Source organism: Chiroxiphia lanceolata, chromosome 1 (assembly GCF_009829145.1).
Source record: "Chiroxiphia lanceolata isolate bChiLan1 chromosome 1, bChiLan1.pri, whole genome shotgun sequence".
Lineage (NCBI taxonomy): Eukaryota > Metazoa > Chordata > Aves > Passeriformes > Pipridae > Chiroxiphia > Chiroxiphia lanceolata.
In genome coordinates this window covers 96,482,331-96,499,977 of record NC_045637.1, presented here as the reverse complement: position 1 = coordinate 96,499,977, position 17,647 = coordinate 96,482,331, and the positions used below count along the sequence as shown (strand labels likewise).

Below are 17,647 nucleotides of genomic sequence, written 5' to 3'. Positions count from 1 at the left end.
GTTTGAGAGCCAACACACTCTGAGGTGAAGAGAACAGACAATACTAAGCCACACTGCATACAAATTTCATTCTGTTACTGTACAGGAGACCAGAAAACCAGTAACATTTGCCCATCTAGAACATATATCCTCCAAACAGCATTCAGCGATAAACAAAAGTATCACTAAAGACAATTTAAAGTATGTGCAAATACTGGAAAAAAAGCATGAAGACACCAATGCCTTACTTTCCAAACATAAGCATATAAATTAACATAACTTGACAGAAACCAAGTTCTTACCTCAAGTGAGTCCCCAGATATCACCAAGGCACAGTCGTGCTTCCTCCTAAAGGCATTTAGTTCTAAGTGAGCCTCTCCTCGAGTGGCAACCTTCAATAAAAAACACTCACTTTAAAAGATTTTGTTATATTCTTAAAAAAACCCTTACTAAACAAATCAGACTTTGAGAACTCATAGCCTTGGTTCAAGTGTTTTATCCCAGTGCAAGTCCAACATCCATGGGATGCTACTACAAGCATCTTATGGAGTGAAAAAGCAATCCTCAAACATGGAAAATCTATGTAGTCAGGTTAACTGTTTCCCCACAAGAAGTTCACAAGGGTTAAAAATATTAATAAATTAATGACATTAAAATCTCTGAATTTTGAGCTGGCCTGAGTCTTTCAATGCTGGCAGGGCTAGAGAAAAATGGACAAAAATTCCAAGCAAATCTCAATTTTTAACCAGTAAAATACGTTCTTAGAATAACACAACATGTTACGTCTATTAATTGTTCCTTCAGTTTGGGTAAGGAGGGATAGATTTCAATAAAGATCTTCATTAGTACTAATCCCTTTGCATGACTATGCAGGCAAGATCAAGTGGTATGATACAAAATAATTAGATCACAGATTTTTTTGTTTACATAATTATTGTTTCAGAAAGGCCCAGCTGTGAAATACAAAAATGGTCAAAGGTTACCAAATGGGTTTTGGAAGGTTTTGAGCTAGAACACAGAACATGAAAAATTTAAATTATAACCGGATTTTGACAAGGCTGGCAGATTTGGGGTGTTTTGTTTTGTTTGTTTGCTTGCTTTCTTTTCCGTTTTTTTTTTGGTTTTCTTTTGTGGTTTTTTTCTCCAGTAAATACCAGTGTATTTTGGAGCTACCATGCAAGACAATGTTTCAAGCAGAGAATAAAACACAAGCTCTGATTGTACTTCCAATTTTGTCTCCGTTAGCACTTTGATTAAATAACTTTTTAGATATATGAATCTTAATTACACAATGTGAAGTTTTGTCTTTGGCCCACTACTACCCAGAGTCAGACGCACTCCAAACACCCTTCTCCCTTCGTATGGGCTCTACTACCCAGAAAATCTGAGTTACATTAAAAAGCCCCTGCAAACAGAAAAACCTATACACATACTCCAATTCAGAATTTTTTCCTTCTTTGCCACAATTAAACATGTAAAGAGAAAGCTATTTGTCTGCCAGCTGTTAGGATTGTGTTGGCCCAGTATAATCTTTCTGCATTGCAGAGATTAAGAGATGTCAGCACTTGCACACACTGCTGAGCAGTAATTACCCTCTCTGTTCTACATTTCACCTAACAGAATGCTTTTTTTCATTTGTAAATACCTCTAGAACAATATATCAGGTAATTTCATTACAAAATGAGGAAGCTGAGATTTCTAAGAATAGAAAGGAAGAGCGTTAAAACAAAATGCAACTTTTTGGGAAGCCAGTAGCAAATATTTTTTTACTTTCCAATTTATAACTAAAATAGAAGTGTTAAGAACGCTTGGTATTTTCTTACATTAATCTAGTGGGTATTTCTTTGCAACAAATACAGCCACAGAAATAATCCTGTATAAATTCATTTTGTAACTAATTTAAAACTTTGCATACTCTCACACAGTTTTATGCTGATCTCTTATTATCAGTCGAGGTAATGAAAATAAAAATCTGACTCAACTAAATAGATTTTGTTCAGGAAGACTTAATTTGTGGTGTTACAACATGTAAAGGTCAACAAAAATTGATGTAAAGTTTTATCAGAAGCATTAATAATTTAATTGCAAATAGTAGTCTGCAGGGCCTAATTTGCCATTCTGATGCTTCAGAAGAAACTACATTTACATGTAAATTATATTCATAGAATTATTTCTGTAGGTGCAAGTGGTTCATTTAGAACAAACACAGACATATTATGTCTGATCACACAGCGTCAATCAGCGTCTGAAAAATCTATTTTTGTTTGGCTTCAGTAGAGTCGATGCTACACAAATAAAATGTACAGAAAAAGATTCAGTTTACTTTTCTAACAATTACTTAAACAGTCTGTTAATAAAATGCACATATGATATTAAAAAAATCAAATTTCCTCATACCAATTTGAACTAAGTCTTTACAGAGGATGTTGGCATAACAGTTTAATTCAGGATTAATTCTGCTTGAGTCTAAAGAGTTCTGATAATGAAAATCCTAGAACAAGCAAGGATGTAATTTAGATAGACTAAATGCCTGGACACTCTTTCTTAGTGGCTCAGCATCTCATAGAGACCTCACATCATCATTATTTAGAGGTATCTTACTATGTCCATTGTGTAAGTGAAGACTGTAAAAGGTATGTTGAACCCAAATATGGATGGCTACAAATGTATCAACATGGCTGCAGGATATCAACAAATCTAGAAACAAGCACCCTTAAACAGAAGCAATGTTTTGTAATTCTGCAGCCTTGAATAACAACCTAAGTACTACCCTCTTGACTGTTATTATGACATTCAGTGCAATAACCCAACAACTTTTAACAACCAGACAACCACTGATCAAATAAAGCAACATTGTTATTACCTGTCCTTTGAGGAACCAACAAAAAAGTTGGAACTATATACTTACAGGTCTGAAAATGTGAATATCTTGAGTTCTAGACACTAAGTGAGAACTTTTCGCAATGCAAGTAGCTGTCTCCAGTTTATCTCCTGTTAACATCCATATCTGCAAAATAACGTAAAAGTTTACTTCTTTGGATGCTGATGTGTCTGTTTTCCAAATACAAAATGACATCTCTCTCCAACCTTTTTCTGACGCCTTTTTGGATTAGAATATCTGAGAAAATATACTGATACAGACGTTTTTAAGTGAAATTAACACACAGTTTTTACCACAATAACATGGAAAACAGAAAAGAACTGTCTTTACTTCAAGCAGCTCTATTACCCTTCCCTTCTCACAAAGGCCTATGTTTCCAGGTATAAGACAAGGTGAAACTCTGGGGAAACCCACTGGCATAGCTTAACAGCTAGGAAAGCATAAAAATCTTTCCTTATGGCCCTGATACTACCTTGATTAGAAAAGTGAGGATGCAGATGACTTTTGTCAGCAAAATGATGTGACACAACAGTCTGTGAGCCTGGTGGTCATGTATCAGAAAGCAGCAGCCAAACAATGAAACAAACAGCATATCTGAAAGAAGAGCTACAGTCCCAACACTCTAAAGAAATCCTTCCCACTGACCATGAAGAACTGGGAGGAAGGTAGTAAAGTTTAAGGAAAAAAGGTTGAGGGTTCATAGGTTCTTAAAGTGTGACAGCTCCCTCAGCCCCTTAACACCAAGGATGTTGAAGGACATCTGATGTGTTTCCAGCCTACTATAAGGCTGATTATAATTCCTGTTCTGTACCTATTCCAAGTAGGATATACCTAATAGTCAGAAGTGACCACACATAGAGGTAATATCAAAAGAAAATGTGGAAATACTATAAGTTAAGTACTAATATCAAAGTACTTAGTAAATACTGTGTATATAAGTATATTGCACTAAAAAGAATTTTGATGCAATTGTAAGGGTTTAATCCATCCATACATTTTTCTAATTGTGCACATCACTGCATTACGAGTTAATGAAAGCCTTTGGGTAACAGGGATTAATTAAAAACAGAATAACAAACCAGCATACATGGGAAGGGTCTCTGAAGATTATCTAGTCCAACTCCTCTGCTCAAGTCAGGATCAACTACAGAAGGCTGCTCAGCACTATGTCAAGACCATTTTGACCATCTCTAAGGATGACAACTCCACAAGGTCTCTGGGAGAATTGCTTCAGTGTTTGAACACACTCCCAGGAAACAATTTTCTTCCTATATTCAAGTGGGACTTTATTTCGGTTTGCATCTATTGCTTCCTGTGCTTTCACTATGCACCACTGGAAAAAGCCTGGCTCTGTCCCCTTTGCACTCTACTCTAAGGTATTTATAGACATGAATAAGATCCTCCTGAGCCTGCTGAACTTCACTCTCTCATAACCACTGTGGATGGGCCAAGGCTGTCCCCTCAACCAACTTCCATATCTCTGATTAATTCCTCTTTTTTTGTTAGAAAGAGGACAAGTAGAACATCTCCTCAATCACCTGTGTCAGGAAATTATTGTTATTGCACTCCAAAATTCTCCTGGTTTGCTTGTGCCCTCCTGTGCTGCCCTTCCAGCAGATATTGGAGGGGCTGAAGTCCAGCACAAGGACCAGAATATGAAAATGAGAGGCTTCTTCCACTTGTCTGAAGGCAGCCTCTTCTAGCACTTCAGGCAGCCTGTAGCGCACTCTCACCATAATGTTGTCCACATTGGTCTGCCCACTAATTCTAACATAAATTCTCAACTGGCTCATCATTTGTCCCAAGGCAGAGCTCCATGCATTGCTGCTCCTCAATCTCAAGAAGGGAGATTTCCCACGCTTATTGCAAAGCAAAGTAACTTACTCTCCTTTTCAAGCTGAAGTACCCCATTTTCTCTGACTCAGTTTAACCATTGGAAAATCAACTCACCTTTTTGAAGCAGAGTTTGACACTTCAAGCAAAATATATATTATCTTGCCCACTCCCCTAAGATATTGTTCATATCTTTATTTCAAACCCTCTCAAATAAATGTATTACTCCTAATATTCACCTAATAGGTGACTTGCAAAGTCAGCCTATGAACAAAGCACAGCAAAAACTCTTGCGCAAAGCTTTTAACACCATCCCTTCAACATGATTTGAACAATTTCCAAGGGCAGCTCTGAATTCTAGTTCAAACAATTCACCTTTTGATCTTTGCCAAAATTTCTCGAGTGCCAAACCTGAAAACATTGCTGTCACACAAATCTTGTGCCAAACTCATGTAGTGTCAGCCAGGACATTTTACTGTAGACAGTCAGGGGATAAATGACTGTGACACACATACATCTATCTGTTGGTAGTTTTCCTGCGGAAGTAAGTTTAAGATTAATGAAACCTATGGTGGACAAGGGAACTTTGCACACAGTATCTTGTTTGTTTCTGCTAGTTCATGCCCCAAATGTGCTTTGGACTTGACATATTTCTTACTTTGAAAGAATCTGAATATAGACAAATATAATTTATGTCTTAATAAAAAAAGTTAATAAATGAACCTGTTATGCCAGTGGTATGCATTTATAGTACCTTTATTCCAGCATTCCTTAGCATCTCTAGAGTTGGCCTAACATCTGCTTGCAGCTGATCTTCTACTCCAGTGAGACACAGCAATTCCATTTCTCGCTCCAAACTCTCTACAACAGCAGCAACCTTCAGGTTTCTGTCATGTATGCTTAACTTTGCTTGGTTATATCGACTCTGTTTGCACAAACACAAAACCACTTAAGAGTTTGCTATGACTCATAAAGTACACATTCAGTCTACCACTCATAGACAGTATGGGTTCATTAGGTTAAATGGTTGACTTTAAATATCTTTAATGAAGAACAAGACTAAAAGAACTATTTTACACCACATCCAATGTTATACATGGTTTTTCTGACAAATCACCTCAAGAGAATGCCTTCTGAAGAATTATTAAGGATTAGGTATCACAGCATCTAAAAAGGAAAGGCCTTATCTTCGAGAACGAGTAGATTTTTTAAGTCATGCTGTAGCTACAGAAGTAACATTACACTGGTTTCTGGGGAAACACCGTACAGTCTCATAATAAAGCAAAACAATATCCTACATATGACTGAAGAACCATCGCTAATGATGACAAAGTCTTTAAGAGATTTTGGGCCATACCTCAATTATCCGTATTTTAAATATGAATAATCTTTTTTGCAACCTTAAAAAAAATAAAAAAGAGGAATGTTCCTCTCAAAGTACTTAAATATGGTACAACAAAAGATCATTGTCCTGTCATACCTCAAAATCTTGATACTGTTCTTCAGTAAGTGATTTTTTGGCAACAACCAGTGTACGCAGTCCTTCTCGTGCCATATTACCACACTAAAGGGACAAAACCACAGAGGTGTTATGTAAATATTCAGTCACATGTACGTGTTTTATTCTATATGCTAACAGGGTATATCTGTACTATAACTTTACGGGTTTTGTTAGACTATTAAAATACTTTGGAGAAGCCATAAACAGAATAAAAAGCAATTATACTTCAAGTACTCCAAATGGAGTGGTATGCTATTGGTAAGCCAATTAGATTTCTTCTCTAGCTTAAAGAAAATGTCTTTTAGGTTGAAGCTTTAAAATAAATTAAAACTACTTTTAAGGCACATAACAGAGTTACATTTCTTTTTCCACTGAACGTACCTCTTATCAGAAAAACATCTACACATTAAAACCAGCCATGTCTTAATGAAAAACAAGGCTCTTCAGTGCAAACATTTATTGATTTGACCTCATAAAGCTAAATAAATTAAACAAGTATTTTACAATTAATTGTGCATCATTATCGCCAGAAGTAATTTTTATGACATTTTGCTAGGTCTTGAGGGAGTTTAATTTATTCATGTCCCCGAATAAATCAAACTGCCCTGCAGCAGATATTGATTCATATTGCCAATACCATTATGAACATACATGGTGTAATCATTGTATTAACATACTGTCTGTATGTAGGGTCAAAAATAAGATGCCTGCTGGTACCTACTAGAGCCACACAGTGAAAAATATTAATCAGCTTTGAAATTCAGTCACTACTTTATTTCAAATTTGATAAATGTGGAAAAAAAATTTTCAGTTTGGATGCAACCCTTATTAAACTCTAATTCATAATCATACCTCACTGCAGATTTTGATCAAACAAGGGCATTTCAGGATAAATAGATTTATAGCAAAATACTTCTCAGAAGTAATTAGGTTTTATGGGAAAGGTCAGTCAATGAAAAACAACTTTCCTTGTTTTAAGTAGGAACATGTTCTGCTATGACTACCAGCTCTGCTTTTCCTGTGGGTTATTCAAGAACTGGAAATAATTCTAATCCCTTAAAACCCATTCGGGATATGCGTAACTGAACTTCAAAATCCATTACTTCATTGACTCAGATTTTCCTTTAAACATATTCCAATAATATCTGAGTTTTCTATTTTAGATCTTTAGTTTTTACATAACATTAATGTTTTCAAATTTTGATTTTTTTTTTTCTTACCTCTTCTTCCAACCAATCATTGTACTGTACAATACTGGACATGGCAACGTCTGCACCCTTCATGTAAAATGTAATTTCTCCCGAAGATTCATCCTAAAATTTTATGAAAGAAATGGGGGGTGGGAGGGGTGGGGGAAGGGAAGAATATCTGTTTATACAGTCAAAACAATTACAAATCAAGAATTTAATTGTCTTCTGAAGTACTCAATAGATTACCATTTATAAAAGATGAAGTACCTTGCCGAGAAGTGGGTAAGTTTTATTACTTGATGTTACTACATCAAGTGTCTACAATGACATCTCTGATTCCATCAAGATGTATATCTCCTACTTTCCACGTAAGAGGATCAGTTCTAACTGAAGTCAACATGCATAACGGATTCTCAGTTTCCCTAAACTAAATTTTAAAATATCACTATTATGTCCCCTCTAGCTATTATTTTGTTTCTTTGGTGGCAAATACCATCTAACCCAAACCAGAAAGCTCTGTATCTTTGAGATACCTAGGTAATTAAAAATTTACAAATATCCTAGTGTAAATGCTTGTTACAGATGTTTTAATGATGCAACATTCATTGCAGATTCAGTGAATCCACACACAGGCAAATATAATCCAAATTAGGAGCTTCTGAGTCTGATCTGCAAGCTTCTTAAAACATCTCTGAACATGTTACTGTTAAGTAGGCTCCTAATGCCAACCTCATGTAATGTAATACAGACTTGCCAAGGTCTCTCCAGACCTCACCATGCACACATTCTGCCTGAAGTATCCTTGCCTAAGGCTGATGGTATGCCTGGCTTGGCATCATAGGAAGATAAAAAAAATTGGATGAGTGTGACACCTCACAGGTGGGACTTGGTACTGACCTAACCATCTAACAATGTTGTCTGAAGCTGTGTTTGACTGAAGGTATGTAGTAGTGTGGATGGCATAACATTCTCCAAGGTTTAAAATTCCCTTTTAAGAACAGTGTTGTGGTTTCCTTTCATCTGAGGTTTTAATGACTGTTACTGTGCTCCCAACTAAGCATCTCATAAGGCAACTAAGCCCAAATCTTGTAAATCTTAGGCCTGTGGTGCGTATTCATGCCAGTTCAGACACCAGTACTGGGTCTTGAAAAGCAGCAGCACTAGTAGTACAGAAGATGGTAACTCCTGTTGTAAGATAGTCCAGCTGTTAATTCATCCACTGAAGAAGCAACGTATTTTGTGTGAAAGAAACAAATGAAAATTAAAATGAAAGGCTTAAAGGCAACTTCCAGCCTCAGAGGCCAAGTATGAAGTAGTGAAATGAACATTTTCCCATGTAAGAGACTCTTCTACAATTGCTTGCCTAGTATTTCATGTTTACCTGCTTCCCATTTGAAAATCCTATGAAATGCATTCCTTAAAGATGGAGTTGCTATTAAATTCTATAAGAATAAACATCCAGTAACACTATTTTTTGAAAAAAATCCAACCCCAAACCCCCAAAATTACCCTAACTATGATGCCCATGCGCTTGCTCTCAGAAGTGAAGGGGAAGATCTGCAGGATATAGTACGTCAGGATGTGTCCACCAGGGGTCTTCAGCTGCATTGAGGTCAGATCCCTGTTAACCAGAGTAAGACCCACACTCTCTGTCCACTGCACCAGAGCTACCTAAAGAAAGAAAAAAAAAAAAAAAAGGAAAAAAGAGACATGTTTCAGTGTGAAAGGTCTATTATACTGTTATATAAATTAGTCTAAAGCCAAACAACTGTTGCTAGGGTAAAAGTCTAAACTCTTCCAAGAATCTAGGGAAAAAAAGTGAATAGCAGTAGACTGAGTACAAAATCTTAATACATCAAATGAGTTATTTTCCTTGAGAAAGCTTACAGAATTTCTTACAAAGAATATAAAAGATTATTTGAACTTATTACTGAAAATTAGGTATTTAGAATATATTATTCAGAAAGAACAGTTCTAATAAAAACCCCACATACATTCAACAATACACCAATGACATCCAGTAGAAATTATGCAAAACCAGAATACAATTTCTGTACAAACACCACCACTATGTAATTACAAGATTTTGGGAGTATTTCCATTATAAAATATTTTATTATGCCTATAATTACATGCAAGTTGAGACAATGTAATATGTAAGAAATAAATAAGCAAAGGACCTTATTTTTAGCTTACTTTGCTCACTTGCATCATTTCATTACTTTGTTTCAACAACAGTATGAGCTCTTACCACACCAAATGAGATGGAAACCAGGCTTACAATACTGCATCCCACAAACACACATGTGAAAGTCCCTTCCATAAACCCAGAAATGTTGCATTATACAGTAATCACTATCAGCTACCACTACATGGCATCTTAAATGCATGCAGTAGAGATTTACCTTTTTTTTCCCTACAATTTTGCCGCTTTGAAGCACATCACATACAGCTTCTGCATTTTTTTACGTTATGCTTTAAATATCTATCACCACCACTGTGTGATTTATTCCTTCAAAAAGTTAATACTTTAGGCACTGATAGTTTATATACAAGTCATATTCCATATCTAAATGGGAAGCTTCTGATAAGAAAAATTCTCCTAAATCTAATTTTATTTTTCCAAATGCTAATCATTACTGGAGACCAGATTTTTAAATTAGTAGAAAGGTAATTACTAAAAAGTATAATGAAATTCATGTAATTTTTCTGGAACCTGCCTCTGCTATTAATCTCAAGTAAGACAAAAAAAATAAAAATCGAGCAGTCTGATAAAAGATGTGCAAGTAGTAAAGTCCCTAGGTCAGTTCAACAGACGTGATGACTAATGCTCATTAAGAATTTCACACAAAGCAAGTAGCTTGTATGAAAATTAAAAATTGGAAAAAAACCCCTGTGTGAACCCCTAAGAAACCCTAGTAGTGCCATCTGTGTAGGTATCACCAAATGAAACTACAGTGAGACGTGGTTACAGAAGAGAATAGAATACACTTTGAAAAACACCACTTTTAAAATCTCAAAAATCACAGGAGCCTTTTTACAGATTTTTCTTCTTCAATAAAAGTACCATATAAACTGTAAATGATCCAATACTTTCAAGGTTAATTTTCAATTTTCACAGTGAAAGGTTACTATTACATTCTGACCTATAAATTGCATCTTTCTACTAATACCCTATCATCTTATTTGTGTCCCTTTGCAGTGAGGACTTAAGTGTTCAATATTTGGTGACTCACATCTCTTTATTATTTCATTTATACTTGGCTTCACCTACGATTTGAATTAGTATTTTTCAGCACAGTCATTTTGGATTCTCATACCTGGCCTACACACAACTGCATATTTATTTTTTCTTTTAAATTTATCTGTGCAAATACCATAGCAAAAAGACTCATTAAGGCTCAAGAGTCAAATAGATGCTTAAAAGGACACTGAACAAATTTTAGAGCAAGACAACAAGTTTGACTCTCGTCATTCAGAATGAATCAGAGTAGCATCCGGAACAACACAGCCAGACCTTACCATTAAATATCTGAAGCTTTTAGAATGTAGAAATTTAAAAAAAAAAAAAAATCACAAATGGCATGAAAATCTACATTATAAATCTTAACAAATAAATATATACTGAATGGCTGACTACATAGAGTTCAGAAAAAGAATTCCTAGGCAAGTCTCTCTTCTTGAGGTTTCCTGTCTACGAGTATACTGTCTACTCTTCAACACGCTTCTGAAACCTTACATTAAAATGGCCTTGCAATTTCTAGTGTGCCTAAATCAGGAACTCCTAGAATGCCAGGAAAATGCAGCAGCTGTGGTTTCTACAGAGTTTGGCATATTGGATGAAGTCAAATAAAGCAATTAACGGTTGGACAAGCACAAAAAAGTCTTCACTGGTGATGCTACCATTTTGTTTTAAAAGAAAATCCATTCTAATGATAATATTTATTTGCTGATAACCATTAATTTGCAAACAAACACGTAGATGAAATGTGTCAAGTTTCCTGAATCCAGGTTGCAGGCTGATTTTAACATTTTATTGAACTTGTCTAGTTTATCACAAAGCTTCTCTCCTATGGAAACTGGTTGCCTGAGAGACTTATGTACACTGGCAGATAAAGGGTCCTCCCATATTGAGACACAGGTGTGCACCTGAAGCCTCTCTGTAGTGTTTCCAGGGCTGGTAATGTAAGTGGGGTCAAGGTGAACGCCTGTGGTTGTTAACTGGCTAGTTGTCTTCCTTCTCAGTAGCAATTCAAAGGGTAAAGACAGATATCAACCTCTGACATGACAAAGTCAAAGAAGCAACCTCCAAATTCGGAATGAAGGGAACAAACACTTGCATTGTGAAACAGAAATGCAACAGATCTGAATCGAGCTACTGAGAAACATCTCATTTAGTGTTTCTTAACCCAAATCTTTCAGATGCTTCTATTTACCACATGCCCACTCAAACTCTGGTTGCCTCTGTCAGCATTGTCTCCCCACTAGAGGCCACCTGACCCTCTGAGCTTCTATAGTTCACTTCTTTCAGAGTACTTAAAAGCATCTTCACTTCAGCAAATAGGATCTGCTTTCAAAATCAGACTGTTGTATAAGGTATACAGAGATTATAAATGTGGCATTTTGAAGTTAAAGCTATTGCTTTGGAAACAGGAAAGAAGCAGTAAGATTTCCTTTTCCCATTGCCTGAGTGTTCCCAACAGTTTCTGTCTGGATTGTTCAGCAACAATTCATATATGTCTCCAATCAGCTGGTTTGTTTATATTTATAAACAATGATTTGATAACTAAAATTTCCAGCCCATCACTTTTCATCAAGAAACTTCATAATTAAAATAAAATTATTAACTTAAAAATACAGCTTGATCATGTAAAAAAACTGCCAATCAATATTCAAGACAAGCTATGGAGTAGTTATTCTTTGTGGGTCTCGAAGGTCATGCAAGTGATGGTTTTATGCTACTGAGTGATTTGCTTTTCACAATACATTGACAAAACAACACAATTAGTCTTGCTTCAATAAGCACACACAATAAAATGAATTAAACAATACAACATGTCTCATACATTACAGCTTCACTTTTGTAAACACAAAAGCTGCTCTACTAAGGGCATATAATTTCCCTGTCTGCTTTTAAATGATTGGCTTTGTATCACTGTAATTAATTTTAGCAACTCTGTTGTCTCTGGACAGAAACGTTGGAATTAAATAACTGACCACACTTTAAGGTAGTATTTAAATATTCGAGATCCTGGAATTAAAAATGCTTGAGAATATAACAGTGCAGGACAAAGCATAACCAATAAATGGCTGGTTTATGAGAGTAAGCAGTCATTAAAAATCATGACTGATCAACCTTTTCTGACCAAGGGGAGCAAAGGTCTTTAAAGGCTCCTGTTCATAGCATGCCCTGAATTGCTTGGGTCTCTGACCTTTGAACTCCACTATAAGCTAAGCCTACTTAGTTTATATCCTTTTATGATTGTTCATTACATTAAGGTAGCTGGTTTTCTATAGATGAGGTGACCCCACACCTATGATGGCCAAGTAGGAGCTTTCTTCTTTTTTTTTTTTTCAGTGAGTGTTTCAGTGAATGTTTATTGTTTGCTATGCTTCAGCTGTAGAGGGAGGACAAGTGACAGACAAATGAAACTTTCCACTCTTTCAGAGAAAATGAAATATTGATCACTTATCATAAGAAACAAAGAGTCTGGCATAAGTAGGGTTTGCATTATGAATACAAAATCAGTTACTTATCTCAGGTTACTCTAACAATAGATAAATACATCTTTTATGATGAATGTACCTACTTCCAAATGTGCATACTTTGTTATGGTTATATTTTATCTGTATATAGATGCACACATATACACACAGATGTGAGGAATTTCAAATGAGTTCCTCAAGTCAATTCATTAAGCATAGAGTATGTCAGCATATTACTAAACTGCTTCGTATACCTTTCTACACGGGAGAATAGTTTATACTTACATACTGTTCTTTGCTCTTTATATCCTATGGTGAGATCATGCAGTATTATATAATGCAACAGATAACTGCGCAAATAACATCTTGTTTCAAAAGACTGCAATCAAACCAGATCCATAAACAATATCTAAGAGAACAGAATTGTAACGCTGAGAAAGTACAATGCATAAGACTGGTTAAGTCTATTAAATGATAATGTTGCTTATTAACCAAATATGTTGTGATAGGTCAGTGCTGAGGTTAAACAGAAAACATCAATTGAACCATTTCCCTAAATAAAGCTCCAGGGTGCAATATTCAAAGCACTTTATTCAATAAAAAATGCTTTTAAAATGGTACTCCGGTGATTGGGAAACATTGGCATCATCCGTCAACCTAACTGCAGAAAAGTTCAATAAGCTAAATAATGAACCATTTACATTATTTTCCTTAGGCTCCAGTGATTTGCAAACATTGCATCAATAGAAGTCTTTAAAAAATTATGATAAAGACCTGCTAGTCTTTCAACTCTTAGGCTTTTTGCTGTCATGCTGCAATTTTTATGCTGTTTACATGTTTTTTGTTGCTTCATCATTTTATAAGACTCCATTTAACATCCATTTCTCATTATATTAAAGCATATTTGTTCAATATGATAATTTTACTAGTGTTTCAAGCATTATCTGTGAGAAACAAAAAGGAAATTTAACGCTGTGTTTCAGAACGTAAGTTTTTCATTTCACTGTCATATAGTTTTAATGTATGAGTTGAAATGATAAAAAAATCACTCTTAAAACAATATCTGTGCACTCTCTCCCTCGAAGTGCTAACAGTTTCTTTGTTGTCAATTTCTTTCTCCACTTCCCTTTCCACCCTGAGTCCCAGATCTGTTGTATTAGCACTTTATCAACTTTCCTTTCCTCTTACCAAGGTCAAATTCCCTACTGTCTTCCCAGGGCACCACTTGCATAATTCTTGAGTCTTACACCTGCTTCCTTTAGCAAATATGGGAGGAGAACTGCTCTTCATGGTAGCATTTTCAGGTTTCAAACAATTGAACGTATATATAAAAGCCCACACGGAGAGAAGAGCAAGTAGGAGAAAAAACTCAAAATAGTCTCTCTCAACCGCATGTCTCTTCACCTGACTTAGTAATACCTCTGGCTATTAAAGCAGAATGTTCACCTAATTTAAAAGTTGCCATCGTTTCTTCATAGGCAGATACTTGCTCATGCAGTCATTCGTTACATTCAGAAGTACCTCACAGGCTCATTAAACTGATGTATTCAGCGAATATAAATCTATGTGCAGATGAAAATGTGTACATGTGTGCATAATACAAGTCAAACATTATACAACTACACTAACAAACTATATTTACAGTATACTTCCGGCATAAACAAATGCCCTTTCAGCATTCTCAGTTCATAATGCAGATCAGCCCACACTGGATAACACCACATATAGTATTATGGATTATTGATTTTAGCCAAAGAGAAGCGTCTCAAGTCCTGCTCAGAGTTTATTTTTAAAAACATTGACTGCCATTTTTTAATCACCGAGAACCAGCCATTTCTTCACATTCTACAATCCTTTGAGACTATGAACTGTGTTTACAGCATTTGAACTGCATGTAATGCCTGCTAGTTCTGTACTACATGAAGCCAAATCTAATTTTATTTCTTGCATTCCTAAAAAATACTTGTTATAGACTCATTACACTTTTAGCAATTACAGCTTGTAGTTTGAACTGCTGAAGTTTTGTTTAGCATTACATATAGTGACATACTAGATATGAAAGCCAAATGTGTACCATGAATAATACACTATGCTGTGGCAAGATGAAGTCTGTGGAAGAAACATTGTCTTGTATTAGATAAACTTATTCAGCTAGAAAAATATTCAGGCTTTTAGATACAAACTCCCTTCTTCACATAGTACAACAACGCTCTTCCACTTATGACTAAGCTGCTGTGGTTACAACACTAACAGCACATCCAAGCTTCAGACAATGTTAGAGATTCTTTAAAACAAAGATGCCCCTCAACCTGCTCACTTTCAGATGCAAACCAACCTCGAAATACTATTTCTCTGTATCAACCACCCACGTGTTTTTATAAAGTGAACTTACTTTGCAGTATCTTGAAACACAAGCTTTGCCTCTCTCTTCTAGTATCTTTTTAGATTGAATTTTAGGCAATCAATTTAGGGCACAAAACAGGATTATTCAGAAAAATAACTCAAATCCAATGAATGCAGTGGGATTTGTTTAAAATTTGGATTTCAATGGAAGTCAAACGCATGTTTTTATTGAAATGGGCTTTTAAATTTGTGCTACACTTGATGCAATTTTGACTGAACCCTGAAGATTATGAAGTTACCTAGGGTCTGAAGCTCAAAAGCTTTTCTACAGGCATGTTTGAGGTAGGGGTTTTTTTCCTGTTAAGAATCTATACATTTCAGTAACTGGTAGCATCTCTAGCTAATGTACCTGGTTGTCCATCACTCAGAGCAGTTTCATATTCCCTTTAATAGTATGCTATGATTCATACATAGATTAATGTTTTGAGAATACACCTAATCACTTAAATTGCAACCCTCAACACAGTATTGATCCCAAAGCACTGACTTTACAGATCTTTTAGTCAAATAACTGAAAACACTTTTATGCAACAAAGAAACACCAGATCTTTCCTACAGCACTAGAAAAAATAAAAACAGATTACTACTAATTTTAAAGAAACCCCTGCCTAAAACACTCTTCCTTCACAGTTCTTCTCTTTTTAACTTAGCCTACTTTGTTCTTTATGAGTTACTAATATTTTCACCCTTGCCCACTAACCTCATCAGGGCTGGAAGCCTGGTAAGTTCGATTTTCGTCGCTGAAGTCCTGATCCACCTCTGCATATTCTGTTTCTCCAGACACACCAGCCCGTGATTCGTACACGGGGGTCACATTGTGGCACAGTGCAATGGCCTTCACTGCTTCGTGTATCCGACTGCTGACGCTCTTTCGGACTTTGGGTGCAGATGACTGAGGTTTCCTAGATGGTGTTGAGCTCGTACTGTTTCCGCTGTTTTGAGAGTGGACCTTTAAGACCCAACACAATGAATAGTAAACCAAAGTTCAATAATGGAAGCAAAACATGAATACTAACACACACACACACACATATATATATATATATATATATGACTGTTCCCTTTACAAAAGTTGATAAATAACCTACTGTTAACTCATTCAGTTTGCAGTTCATAAAAACCCTCACTTACTTTTCTTAAGAAATGATACATAACTGTGGGCTCTTCACCTTGCATTTCAGTAACAGAGACTGAAGACAACTGAAAAATGTGCAATGAAAACAAGTTTACAGTAAAAGGGCTGAAGAGGCTGACTGGATTCTGCAGAAACTGCACCTACCTTACTTCAGATTTTACGTTTTTCAGTGATCTGTCACAATAGTCCTTTAATGTCCTTCACATTCTATGAATTGGGCTTTTCTTAAAAAAAAAAAGTATTTAAACCAGCAACTAACTGGATAAGTTCAGAAACACCAAGACAAAATTGCAAGGGTGGTGTTTTGTTTTTCTTCTTCACCTGTGCCATCAAACTGAAGAGAAAACCTTTTCTTTTAAATCTTCACCTAAATCTCTGTATTTTAAAAGATCACCACATTTGTGGTGCTCAGAAAAGATCAGAAGAAGAGATGAGAACAGAAGAACAAAAACAGGATCATTTTAAAGTATAAATATTAGGAGTAATTAAAATACAAATATTTCTGACTTAATTTGTAACTTACATAATTTCTGTATTATTTGTGAACTAATGCAGCTTTATGCTTTTGCTGCAGACTGAAATGTGTTTCTCCTTATACGACTGCGATAATTTAATAAAATAATCATGCAAAATACAAGTTTGACACATCTTTGAAGATCACATTACTATTGCATAACCACTAAGCTAGCACTATTTTGTGCTGTCCTTCAGAAATGCTTGAGTACACGACAGAACTGATCTTCCTCTGAAATGCTTATAATTAGTTGAAAATAAGTTGGGGGAGGGTGTTGGTTTTGTTGTTTTTTTGCTGGTTGCGTCTTTTTTCTCTTTCAAAAGTCAGTAGATTAAATATATCAGCAGTACTACCAAAAGCTCTTCTGTACTACCAAAAGCTCCAGGGTAACTCAGAAAATGTTTTCAGAATCCATGCTTTTTTCCTCCTGACTGCTATCTGCTGAACCGTGAACATTCTGCCCATCAAATTACAGTGTTGTCTAATAAAGGGTTTAACTTTCTGC

The 17,647-nt window shown here is 35.6% G+C and overlaps 1 protein-coding gene across 1 annotated transcript in view; it reads right to left on the bottom strand.

Annotated features, from left to right (window-relative positions):
* Window positions 1-17,647, bottom strand: part of ATP9B (ATPase phospholipid transporting 9B (putative)) — a 156,606-nt gene that overhangs the window by 12,695 nt on the left and 126,264 nt on the right. The window contains exons 15-21 of the mRNA XM_032684665.1: window positions 16,194-16,442; window positions 8,894-9,055; window positions 7,415-7,507; window positions 6,174-6,257; window positions 5,448-5,618; window positions 2,888-2,986; window positions 282-371 (exon numbers count right to left, since the gene is read on the bottom strand). Coding sequence (XP_032540556.1) covers window positions 282-371; window positions 2,888-2,986; window positions 5,448-5,618; window positions 6,174-6,257; window positions 7,415-7,507; window positions 8,894-9,055; window positions 16,194-16,442 — 948 coding nt within the window. The remainder of the gene's footprint in view (window positions 1-281; window positions 372-2,887; window positions 2,987-5,447; window positions 5,619-6,173; window positions 6,258-7,414; window positions 7,508-8,893; window positions 9,056-16,193; window positions 16,443-17,647) is intronic.